General features: G+C 29.7%; 1 protein-coding gene across 4 annotated transcripts in view; it reads left to right on the top strand.

The window, feature by feature from the left end:
• Positions 1 to 13,825, top strand: part of LOC100207695 (E3 ubiquitin-protein ligase UBR5) — a 123,853-nt gene that overhangs the window by 23,086 nt on the left and 86,942 nt on the right. For all 4 annotated transcript variants that reach the window (XM_065795745.1, XM_065795743.1, XM_065795744.1 and 1 more), the window contains exons 11-18: positions 67 to 306; positions 2,609 to 2,766; positions 3,528 to 3,633; positions 4,762 to 4,990; positions 5,789 to 6,039; positions 10,778 to 10,889; positions 11,327 to 11,484; positions 11,665 to 11,923. In XM_065795745.1, the coding sequence (XP_065651817.1) occupies positions 67 to 306; positions 2,609 to 2,766; positions 3,528 to 3,633; positions 4,762 to 4,990; positions 5,789 to 6,039; positions 10,778 to 10,889; positions 11,327 to 11,484; positions 11,665 to 11,923 (1,513 nt within the window). The remainder of the gene's footprint in view (positions 1 to 66; positions 307 to 2,608; positions 2,767 to 3,527; positions 3,634 to 4,761; positions 4,991 to 5,788; positions 6,040 to 10,777; positions 10,890 to 11,326; positions 11,485 to 11,664; positions 11,924 to 13,825) is intronic.

Here is a 13,825-nt window from a genome sequence, read left to right as displayed (position 1 = left end):
CTTGTGTTTTTTACAAATATTTGTATTTGGATAAATCTAAATGTATCTATTTATTATTATTTTTAGGATGAAAGTGATGATTCCATAAAATTTTCTCAAATTGCATCTTTGCACTCTGAACTGCTTGCTGTTACAGAGAATGGTTTTTTACATAGATGGCGATGGGCAGATCCTGAGTCCCCTGTAACAGAAATAACAGGCCATGTTCATCCACGAGCCGCTGATATGAATTTAACTGATAATGAAAAAATTGTCAAGATATCATCATGTAATGTTCGCATTTCTATTCTTACTGAGAGCGGCAAAGTAAGTAAAAGCCCTAAATTTTTTATGTTGACAATGTTATGAATAAAAGTTATTGCATACAAATTAATATTATATACCATATATTATTAAAGTCAAAGCATCAAATTATCAAAGTCAGTTATTTTTATGCTAGCATATTTGGTCTTGTCTTTTGTGTGTTGACAAAATTAATGTTTATACATCCTTAACATCCATTTTTCTCAGGCAATACCTGATTCTGGTTTCTAGTTGGTAAACATCACTAGTCTAGTCATTTATGTACACATATTGTTTAAGATGTGTACATAAAACTCTCAATAGAACCAAAAATTCTCAATAGAACCAAATTTTGCCATGTTAGCTGAATTTGTGTCATGTTTTATGTACCAGTGACATTTTTTGTGTCAATCTGTGACTGATTTAGTATGATGAGACTAAATGAGGCAAAAATCATGTTTACTATTGATTTCATGTTGCTGAATGAATAGGACCTATTGGTTGATTATGCACTCCTTGACGTATACTTCTTGGTCAATTTCCACTTAATCATTGATAACATTGATTCTTAATCTTTTAATGAAATAGTAAGCCAAACAAGAACTTTTGACTCATATTATTATATTTATATATATATGTATATATATATATATATATATATATATATATATATATATATATATATATATATATATATATATATATATATATATATATATATATATTATATTTTTATATTTTCCTAAATATTATATTTTTATATTTTCTTTTTCTTTTTTGTAATGCTTGAGATCAATGCTTGGTTTCAAAGGAATAATGTTCATTTGAATAATACAATAATTACCAGTTACGAGCAATCAGCTTAATTTGAATCTTGTCATAAACAATAAAATTGCAGTTTTCATAATACATACATTTTAGATGAGTTTAAATTGAGAGATGTACATTTCAGATGAGTTCAAGATGAAACCTGCATTAGAGGTTCTGTACCATACACCTGTTCTATTATTTATTTCAATTTGTCAATTGAGTGTTTAACTCTGGCAGATCAAACACTTTCATGACAATAGAGATCCCTGTTCTTTATTAATAAAGAATAAAAAAATTATTTTCTACTGGAGCACATTATATTTTCTACCATAAATAATTACTATAAACAAAATCTTTTTTAAAAAAGGTTTTCCCACTGTTAAATTGACATGTAAAACCTATTCAAATAGTGTTTGACATGTAAAACCTATTCAGGTTAGTGTTACCTATTTGCAACATAAGCTTATGTGTTCTCCTGTATTCCAGATATTAGAAGTAAGTTGATTTAAGTAAGTAGTAAGTTGTGTTCCAGATCTTAGAGGTAAGGGGTGTTCCCCGTTATCTATTAGGCTGGCATCTATTAGAGACTTTTAGAAAATCTTTAGCAGTGTCATTAACAAATGTAAGTCAAACATTCCATCTCTAATTTGTGAGTCTGATCTTATTATCACTCCTAAGGGTAAGGCAGAACTATTTGCAAATAACTTTTCTTCTAATTTAACTGTTAAATCTAATGGCCTTACTCTTCCTGCTATTCCAGATAAACAGGTTTACCCATTGTTAGACATCTAAATCACTAAGACTTTTGTTGCTGAAGTCATTTCTCAATTAAACTCTTTTTCGGCGTGCGGTCCAGAATACACTCCACTCACAGTCTTGAAAAAAAATTCTCCAGAATTCACTTTAGTTCTCTCTAAACTATTTAATAAGTATCTGACTGAATCTTGTTTTTTTGTCTGCTGGAAAACGGCATCTGAGGTTTCAATTTTTAAAAACTTTGCAGAACATTGTGATCCCTCCAACCTTCAGAAAATTGATTTTCCGATCAGTTTTTTCTCTATTATTAGCAAGGTCTTTGATTCTTTAATTGATTAAATTTTAACATCTCATCTGGAGGTTCTGACAATCAATACAAATTTTGATCTTCTTTTTTTATTGCTGGCCTGTTAACTGTTGTAACTAAAATACTCTATCATGCATTTGATGGAGGTTGCAAAGCAAGTGCTATTGCTCTTGACATTTCAAAAGCTTTCAATAAGGATTAGCATGCTGTTCTTCTTCATAAGCTTGCTTCTTTTGAGATGAAATCATATCTTTCTAACTGCAGTATTTAAGTTATCCTTGAAGATCTATCACTCTTCTTCATTTCCAGTAACTTTTCAGGTACTTTTTGGTTCTATCATTGGCCTTGTATTGTTTCTTATTTATATTAATTCAAAATTATCTATAATAAAAAATTGTTAAAAAAAAAAAATAATATTTGGTATATTTATATTGAACAAATAAAAATCTTCAGATTGCTGCTTGGTTTGATGATACTTTATCAGCTGTTGGTCACAAATTGGAGCAACCACTTCAAACTTTTTCTGAATTTAAAGGAACTTCAGTATCAAAACTTCATGTGTGTGATTTGTATTCGTGTGTTCAACTTTCGAATGGTGCATTGTACTGGTGGTAAGTATTTTAAAATTAATATTATGTATATATAATATACATAATATTCTATTATGTATATTACACATACATAATAGAAGCTCATAATAATTTTTATGTATATTTACATATACATATAACATAATATATATTATGTCATATGTATATGTAAATATACATATAAATATATATATTTTTTGATTTTATAAACTTGTTTAAAAGATTCAAACAATTAAACCAAAAAATTAAACCATATTAAAGTTATTATTATCTTATATTTAAGTATTTTGTATACACTGTCTAAATTAGTGGTTTGCTTTTTCTTCAATGTTTTATTCATTATACTTTTTAATGTTTATTTTATTTTTTAATATATTTCTAACATTGTTATAAATTCAACTGCTAATGATTTGACATAAATATTCATTTAGTTGACTTTACATTTAATATGCTGAAAAATTATAATTTTTTTCCTGTAAAACAATTGTTTTGTAAAAAGAAAAGATCTGGATGATACCATGGTCACACGACCAAGCCTAAATTTAATGGACTTATATTATAAACGAAAGATTACCTGCATAAAATATTTCGCTTGTTGAAACAAAATATGAGAAATGTGTTGAGAAAATATAAAGTACTTACTAGAGTAAGTATTTTAAGTTTTTAATTAAGTTAAAACTTAAAATACTTATTAGAGTAAGATTTTAAAGGTTTTTTATACAAATGTTAAAAAAAACAACTTTATTCTCAGTTTTCTTATAGGGGAGTAATTCCATTTTTAGGGGAGTATTTCCATTTGAACAACGAAAGAAAGTACTTGATAAAGTAAAAGCTAAAGCCAAGAAAAGTGCTATCAGTGGCAGCAACCTTATTAAATCTGGAACTCAGGTATGAATTAGATACTAGAAGCACATTTAAATTTATTAGGATTAGGTTCTGTGACTAGGACTAGTGTATTGTTCTATATGTTATCTTTGTGTTGTTCTATATGTTATCTCTGTATATTAATGCTGAACTTAATAGCAGTGTTAGTAGTAGTAGTGCCCGGTTGTACATGTTTGGCACAAAACTCTTGACAGACATTGAACCAAGGAAATGGCATTTCCTAAATTACATTTTTTAAAAATTACTCTACTTTGCGAAATGCTTTGTAAATTATTATAAATATATTAAATCCATAAATTATTAAGTTTACTTATTACTTTAATAAATAAAGTAACAAATTAATTCTAATGATTGTTTACAGTTAACCCATTTTATCTAAATTATCAAAGAATATGATATGTAATTTATATAATTTATATAAATTACATTTATATAAATATGTATTTTTTTATATTTTCAAATTTTTTTATGATTAATTTTATAAACACTTTTAATAGCAAAAAACTTAAGCGCGAAAATAAATGTTATGTAAGAACTCAAATTTAATAGTGTAATTAAAAGAACTAATTTCTATAAGCATTAAAATAACTATTACCTTATAATTTTTATAAAATAAATTTAAAAGGGGTTTTAAAAGCTAAAATATGCGTTTGAAATTTATAAAAACCATCAGACAAAAAATAAAATAAATATTAAAATATAAATTTAATTTAATAACTAATTTCAACGTTTTATTATAAATGATAAAAACCAGGCTACTTAATAAAGACTACTTAAAAAAAAAATAATGCTTTGGCAACTTTTAAAAAACAAATTAACTCAAAAAAATGACGTATTTTATTAATGTAGCTGTGTGTTCAACTTCAATTTCAATTTTGTATAAAATATAAAAAGTTCAAAAAATGAAGTTTATATAAAATACTGAATTTATTAATAATTTTGTTCCAAAATTATTAATAAATTCAGTATTTTATATAAACAGCTAGTATAAAATATTGTTATTACTTAAACTCAGGGTTAGGGGTCTGTTAAGGTGATCAAAGTGCTATTTAGTTTTTTCATAAATTTTATAAAATTTAATTTTTTAATTCTATTGAGATCTTTATTTCTTCACTAATAATTATTGTTTAGGTATGCATTCGAAGCTGTCCACTTTATTATCCAGGTGCAATTGGTTTTACCACAGTCGATGGAGAACCCAAAGTTGGTGAGTTGATGGAACAGGCATGGACTATTGTTGAGAAGTGTCGCTTTAAAATTGTGAATGCTGTACCTAAAATAGTAGACACAAGTAAGCATATTGAAAACCAACTTAATGATCAGATCAATGAAAATGAAGATCCCGGTCCTTCTCAAAATAGTAAGTTGTCTAATTAGTTTTACTCACTGTATTGAAGCAGTTTCTTATAAATGCTACTTCCTTATTATTATTTGTTTGTTTGCTACTACTTGTTGATTATTTGTCTGGTTGAGAAGTTAACTGGGATGGTTTACTTAATAAAAGAAATAAAGTTTAAAAAAGAAAAATTTTATGAAATATTTAGTTAATTTATTACACTGGGAAATAATTTGAAAGAAAAAATTCTGTTGATTCACATTTTAGTTTTTTTTAACTCTGATTGTCGTGTGGTGAGAGGTAAGTGCAGCTCAAATTGATAAGTATAATCAATATATGCAAATTTAATTATATTTTGTTTTATGTAATATATTTATTTTTAAATGCTTCTTTTTTGTTTTTTTCTTTGAGTTTTGTTTACATACGAATATAATTCTTTCTTATAGTTTAGCTTATATACAACTATATTTCCTTTTTATAGTTTTGTTTACATACCAATATATTTGCTTCTTAGAATTTTTTTTAAATACAAATAAATTTGCTTCTTAGAGTTTTGTTTACATACAAATATATTTCCTTCTTAGAGTTTTCTTACATACAAATATATTTCCTTTCAGTCAGAGAAAATTTTATTCTTGAGAAATTTCTTGATGTCATCAAGAACTTTCTTGAAAATACAGGTGCAAATAATTACAAAGAGTTTGCAAATGTTTAAATATTCTTTTAGCCTTTTTTTATAAATGTTTCTATACAAAGTAGTTTCTCTAAACAAATATTTTTTTTTCTAGTTTTTTTAAAAAAAAAGTATTTTTATTTCTTTAGAGCGCAGACGGCTTGATGAGAATAGTGAAGACAGTTCTGCTCAGTTGCCTGTTATAGTTAAAGAAGAACAGTGGTGTTTAAAAGATGTTATTTTTGTTGAAGAAGTTCGCAATGTGCCAGTTGGTACTGTATTAAAAGTTGATGGTGCATATGCATTAGTTGATTTTTCTACTAAAAAAGTTGAAACTGGAAAGTGTGATATTGGATCAATACTTGATGAATGCCGTCTAGTTCGAAAAGATGAATTACAGGTTTATATCTGCATTATAATTTTTTAAATGTTGTTCGTCATTATCATCATCATCATCATCATCATCATCATCATCATCATCATCATCATCATCATCATCATCATCATCATCATCATCATCATCATCATCATCATCATCATCATCATCATCATCATCATCATCATCATCATCATCATCATCATCATCATCATTATCAGTATTTAGTTATTATTTTTTTCATACTCCTAATAAGAATAATACTTATAAGTCAGATCAGGTTATCCTGCTACTGGTAACATGTAACCCAGTACAATCTGCTTCATGTCCTGCTGCCTTGTAGGATACGTCTTTTTAGGCAAAGGCTTGGAGATGCCAACTCCGACTTAAAACACCCCCTGCCTTGGGGCTCTTGGTTGAGTAAAGGCTAGAGATGGTGTCTCGATAAAAATACTCATCTTGGGCAGATGTTAAATGCACCCGGCTACTGTCTTGTAGAAGGCCTCCTAGGCAAAGACTTAAGGGGTAAACAGATTCTATCTGTTGACCAGCCTCGCACCCCTTCTTCATCTATTAGGCTGGCGCAGATGTATTTTTAATACATTGTTTCCAGTTTAGGATGTTGAATGCTGGATCTTCTTGACTAAATGCATGGGTTTTGCTTGTGTCTCTATTTTTATGACTAGGCAACTCATTCTATTATCTCCTAATGAGGGTACAGCTCTAAAACTCAGTTTTATGGTTCTGAGGCCGGCTGGTAGTCAGGTTTCCCGAACTCTGTGGTAGCTCTCAGAGAGGCTGATTCCATCAACAGCTGAAAAATGTCAAAGTATTAACAGTGCCATGTTGCACATGGGCGGTGTTACTGTTTGTACTTTTGGTGTGCATTGCGGAGGCCACATTTGGAGCCCTTTATTACGACTTAGAGTTTATTAGTAGTAATGAGGCAATTGCTTGGGCTGAGTCAAGTTCTTCAATCTAATTTAAAAATGAATAAAGTCACAAAAACTATAAAACACAAAAAACCATCATCATCACCAAGTTCTCTAAACCTATCATTCACTAATATTCGTGGTCATCGAAGTAACTTTTCTTCTGTTGAGTCTTATCTCTTGCAAAGTTTGCCAGACCTACTTGCTCTTTGTGAGACTAATTTGAGTTCAGCTGTCTCATCTTGTGATCTTAGTATTGATGGCTATCTTCCTTTAATTCGTAAAGACTCCAATAGTCACATGCTTGGCCTGGGCATTTACATTCGTAAGAATTTACCCATTTGTTGTGAAACTAGATTTGAATCCACAGACTATTTTTTCATGTGCTTTCGTTTAGCACCACTTCACTCTATTGCCTTTCTCTTTGTTCTATATTGCTCTCCTTCATCTCAAGATTGCACTCTTTTTGATGTTATTTTTGATCATATTGACCAAGCCCTCTCTCTTTATCCATCAGCTAATATAGTTGTTGTTGGTGACTTTAATGCTCACCACTCTGAATGGGTTGGCTCTAGTGTCAGTGATTCGGCAGGCATTAAAGCCCACAACTTTTGCCTTTCTCAATCCCTAACTCAAACAGTCAACTTTCCAACTCACTTTCCTGACAACCCGAATCATTTACCTTTTCTACTCGACTTATGTCTTGTTTCTGATCCTAGTCAGTGCTCAGTTTCTCCACATTCCCCCTTAGGTGCTTCTGATCACAGTTTGATCTCTTTAAAACTAATATCTCATTCTTCTTCATCACCTGAATTCCCCTATTATCGAACCTCTTACAACTACAGTAAAGCTGACTGGGATTCCCTGATTTTCTTTGTGATGGCCCTTGGATAGAAATCTTTTGTCTTCTTGTCGACAAATGTGCTTCTTACATAACTTCGTGGATTCAGGCTGGCATTGAATCTTTTGTTCCCTCTCGATGATTCCAGGTCAAGCCTCACTCTCCTCCATGGTTTTCCTCACGCTGTGCTGCTGCGATTGCCAATCTAAACCGTTATTTCCATATTTATCAGCAAAACAATTCTCCAGAAAACAGGCGTCTGTTTATTACTGATAGAAACAATTGTAAAAAGGTTTTGTCTAATGCCAAAACCCGCTATTCTCAGGTCATGAAATCTTGTATATCATCTCAAAAATTAGGCTCTCATGACTTCTGGAGAATCTTTAATAATATCAATAATAAGGGCAAATCTTTAATTCAACCTCTCTTGTATGGTTCAGACTTTGTCACCTCACCTAAAGACAAAGCTGAATTGTTTGCTAAAAACTTTTCATCAATATCATCTCTTGATTCCACTAGTTGCGTTCTACCTGAGATTGCCAACAAACAGGTTGATCCATTGCTTGACATTCATATCACTCCAGCTTCTATATCTAAAGTGATTTCCTGCCTAGACTCTTCTACAGCTTGTGGCCCGGACAACATACCTGTTATTGTCTTGCAGAAGTGTTCTCCGGAGCTGTCGCCTTTACTCTCAAAACTATTCAACAAGTGCTTATCAGAGTCTTGTTTTCCAGCCTGCTGGAAAGCGGCATCTGTTATAATCTTCAAAAATTCTGGAGAGCGATCTGATTCGTCTAACTACCGTCCCATTAGTCTTCTTCCTATCATAAGCAAGGTTTTTGAATCTTTAATTAACAAACACTTAATTTCTCATCTTGAATCTAATAACTTACTTTCTGACCATCAATATGGATTTCGATCTTCTCGTTCTACAGCTGATTTGCTAACAGTAATAACCGATAGGTTTTATCGTGCATTAGATAAAGGTGGAGAGGTTAAGGCCATTGACATTTCAAAAGCTTTTGATAAAGTTTGGCATGCTGGTCTTCTCCATAAGCTTTCTTCTTATGGTGTATTCGGCAACATCTTTAAGATTATTGAATCCTTCCTTTCCAATCGTAGTATAAAAGTTGTCCTCGATGGACAGCACTCTTCTTCTTATTCTTTAACTTCAGGGGTTTCTCAAGGTTCTATCCTTGGCCCTATACTCTTTTTAATTTACATTTTTAATTAACGATCTTCTAGATATTCTCACATCTAAGGTGGCATTGTTTGCTAATGATACTACCATTTATTCTTGTCGTGATAAGAAACCAACACCCTCTGATTGCTTGGAGGGGGCATTTGAACTTGAAAAGGATCTCACTTCTGCTACAGCATGGGGCTCACAGTGGCTGGTGAACTTTAATTCAGATAAAACTCATTTTTTTTTAGCCAATCGTTATTGCAATAATTTAGATCTTCCTATATTTATGAGCGGTGATGTACTCGATGAGTCATCTACTCTTCATCTTCTAGGATTAACTCCTACTTCCAATCTTTCTTGGAAACCATATATCAAATCAGTTGCAAAATTAGCATCTGCTAAGGTTGCATCTCTTTATCGAGCTTGTCACTTTCTCGTGTTACTCGTCATTCAATCAAGTGTCATCCTTTTTCTGTGACTGTTCCTAAGTGCTCCAAAAACGCTTATTCGTCTAGTTTTTTTCCTCGAACATCAGCTATTTGGAATTCGCTTCCTTCATCTTGCTTTCCTGATTCATATAATTTGCAATCCTTTAAGTCGTTTGTCAATCGTTATCTTGCTCTACAATCTTCATCTTTTTTCTTTCAGTAACTTTCAACTTTAATTAGTGGCTGCCTGCAGCCTTGTTAGAAGCGATGTTGTTTAAAAAAAAAAAAAAAAAAAAAGAAAGCAAAAACGTTTTTAGTGTAAAGCTATATTCTTTAACAAGAGTTTTTGCAACTGCCTTAACACTACTTTACTTTTATTGATGATTTACCCAGCTTCCACATATTCCTTACCATGATTGACCACCTGTGTAATAACCACCACTTGGCAAGACTAGCTCTGAGCATGACTTTGGCGTAGCTGTTTACAACCAACTCAATTGGCATGACCAAGTCACAATCACAGTTGTTAAGGCTAACACAGCGCTAGATATTTTGAAAAGAACCTTCCACTATTGAGATATTAACAGCTTTTGTGTACTATCTTATGTACAATTAATTGTACTTTCTTGTACAACTTATTTACCACCACATCTTGAGTTTTTCTTTTCTGCATGGAACCATTATTATCGCAGAGACATGCTCTTGAAACAATGAAAGGTAGAGCCATTTAAAAAAAGATTTTGTTTTTATACACATAATACATTTTTAACTTGAAACCAAAAAATCTTACTCAATTGAACCAACTATGAATAAATTTTGTGTCAGATAACAATGAAATTACTTGTAAAGAATGAAAATGAATTAACTATGAATGAATGAGTTTTACGCTGAATAATAATGAAATTACTGTTTAAAATGCAAAGATTTTTCAAGTTACAAAAGTTGAAAAATCAAGAACAAAAGCATTGCATTGATAAACAAAAAAGTTCCAATATAAATCAAGAGATGCTTTATCAAACAAGCGTGTTGTAATACCGAATATTTGAGTTGAGTTAGTGCGCATCTATATGATGATAATGATGATGGTGATGATGATGACGCTGATAATGATGATGATGAAATAATGATGATGAGATAATGATGATGGTGATAATGATGATGATGACGATGATGATGATGATGATGATGATGATGATGACAATGATGAGGATGAGGTGATGATAGTGATGATGATGATGATGAGATAGTTATGATGATGATGATGATGATTATGACGATGATGATAATGACGGTGATGGTGATGATCATTTTCTTTTGATTTAAATAATTTTTTTAGATTTATTTTATATAAATGAGTATTGATTTTATTTAGATTGTAAAATGGACAACTCCTCCAAAAATGCCTGAGTGTTTTCAACGAACACCAAAACAATTAATACTACCACCAAATTCAAAAGCTCTTTCAATAGCTTTAGATACTAAAGGTAAAGCAGTAAATAACAAATGGTATTTAATATAATTTTGTCCTATATTTTTTTCTTGATATTGGTTTTGTATTTTCTATTAATAATAACCTGCAGCATAGTTTGTGTAATTAATATAGTTAAATATGCTGTAGTAGTAGACTGCTCACTCTGTTGCTACAAAGTTCAAACCCATCTCTGTTTGTGCTATGCTCAAATTTTTTTTCTGAGCAACAACCATATTTGTCAAAGTGTGTGTTTTGAAGTTATAGCCTTGAGAATGAATCATAACAACTAACAAATAATATTAAGAAAATCAAAAATAATTAAGTAGACAACTTGATTTAGTGGCCTTCTGGGTTGGATATAGTTTGAACAAAGTTTTTGTTTTCTATAAAAGAAATATATTTATAATAAAATAAAAATGCGTACAATTAAATTTGATTATTGTCTTTCAGGTGTACGTGTTTTGTTAAAAACACAAACTGGTTTACGCTATGTGACTTTTAGTTTGGCAACAGGACGTGCCGAATCTGGAGGAGATATTCAACAGGCGCCATCTTTATTTTTATCTAAAACTCAACCTCACTGTTCCGTTTTGAACTCATCTGGAATAGTAATTGTTTTTTTAAATATTTTCATACAATTTAAATAACATATTTCTAACATAAATCTTATATTTTTGTCAATAACTTCAAAAAATAGGCATTTACTTAAATAATTTTTAGCTATTTAAAGTTTATTTTATTCCTTTGTTAGTTTTTGTTGTTGAGTGAGTCTCTTGGATAATTTTTAGGACTCGCTTACCTTACTGCAAGATCCAAACCAATGTTTATATCCTCTAATTAAAGATAACAGTAATGGGATTCGTACACCTGATTTGTTAAATATGCCTCCAGTAACATGCCTAGCAATGGGTAGAAGAAGGGTAAATGATACGAATAAAGGACATTTAATTGTTGCTGTAATGATAGTAAAAGACAGTGATTTAGTCCAAAGTGTTCTTCAATCTGATGCAGAAGCTATTCATCAATTTTTTAGCAATTGTCAAATAGGTGAATTTTTTTTTCAAAACATTTTTACTAAATTAATTTTATAAAAAATAACATTTCACAACAAAATTAGACTAAATGTTCAGTTTGTGATAAGGTTTTAAATCATGTTGCCAAGACATTCTTTTATTTATCAATTATGGCATTATTTATCAATTGTCTGATTAATATAATTTTCAGTCTTTTAAGACGTCTGTTAATCATTATCTTGCTCTGTAATTTTCATCTTTTCTCTTCCAATAACATCCAACTCTAATAGTGGTCACTTGCAGCCTTGTTGGAAGTGAAGACATTAAAAAAAAAAAAAAAAAATTAGCACAAATATCAAGATAAATTTTTATTTGCTAAATATGATTAACAGACGTCTTAAAAGACTGAAAATTATATTAATGAGACAATTGAAAAAGTTGATAAAAATAAGATATATGTATAAAAATTGAAGTAGGTTAAAAGAACTAAAGTTTTGTTTTTGTTTGCTTTTCTTTTATTTACAAGATCAAGATTATCTTGATTTAAAAAAAAGTCACTAAAAGCTGAACAGCATGCAAAGACATAATATATATGTATTTGAATAGTGTATGAATTGGAATGGTGGAGATGTTTTGATACTATGAAGGATATCAAAAGGATTTTAAATGCACCAGTTTTCAAGTCAAAAATAGAATGTTTGGTGTGATGGTTTACACAGCCAATAAATGAAACTTTTTAAATTTACTTATTTCCTATATTTCCAACAAAAAAATGTATTTAAGGCTAATTATAGTTGTATATATTGTTTTGATCATTTTGTATATATTGATGACTCTTTGAGTTTTGATGTTATAATATTACATTATCTACTGATATGACACTTACTGTATTCATCAGTATATCCTAGTATAACCTAGTATGATACTTTTACTTTTTAAAAGAAAATGCTAAGGTTCTTTGATCATGTTTAAAACAAGAGAGATTATTGTCACCTGACAAACATGCATCTATTGATGATTTACACACAAATTGGCATCAAAAGCTCTCAGCTTTCTATTCATTAAATGATGTATCAATCTCATTGTATCAATCTCGCTGTTGAGATTGTGAATGATCTCCTTCATCACTACAATGCCATGGGATATTAAATGTTTATCAAACTCCTCTTTCCACATTCTCATCTTGATTTTTTTCCAGATAAATTTGGTAGTTTAATACACAGTGAAATATATTTGAAGGTTTTACCAGGAAAAATTATATATGGAGCAAAGATATTAAGGAAGAACACAGTCAAAATGCAGGGCTTTAGCTGGTTTCTGCATAGAGATCTTAAATACAAACAATAAAGCTGATCAAGTTAACAGTTTTGACAAGTATTTAATGTATAAATTTCTGATGACATTTGCTCGTTGAATTAGATTGAAATTTAACAGTTATTTAAGTAGACTTTCATTAATAAAAAATTGTATTAGGTAGACTTTTATTAATAAAAATTTGTATTAAGTAGGCTTTTATTTATAAAAACATGTATCTTAATGACAAAATCACTCTATACTACTTTCTACTTTAGTTTAAAAACTGTATGTTTATTTTGTTTAAAAACTGTATGTTTATTTTGTTTAAAAACTGTATGTTTTTCAAATACTTTTTTGTTGGTCTGTGTAGGTAGTGTATATTATATTAGTATATGAATTTTAATTAAAAAAAAGTAAGGGAAAAAAAAAGGAAAAAAAAAGAGTTAGCAAGTATTTTTCCTTTTTATTTTTAAGTTATTTTTGATGTTTCATTTTTTTATTTTTAAGTTATTTTATGTTTTATTTTTTTATTTTGTTTTAAATGTTTCATTTTTTAAATTTGATTTTAAATGTTTCAATTTTTCATGTTATCTTATTGGTTGAACACGATGAAATTCATCACCTTTTAATTGTTAATTAC

The sequence above is a fragment of the Hydra vulgaris genome, chromosome 04 (genome assembly GCF_038396675.1).
Source record: "Hydra vulgaris chromosome 04, alternate assembly HydraT2T_AEP".
NCBI lineage: Eukaryota > Metazoa > Cnidaria > Hydrozoa > Anthoathecata > Hydridae > Hydra > Hydra vulgaris.
Note: the sequence above shows the minus strand (reverse complement) of the source record. Positions and strands in the feature narration are given on the sequence as shown.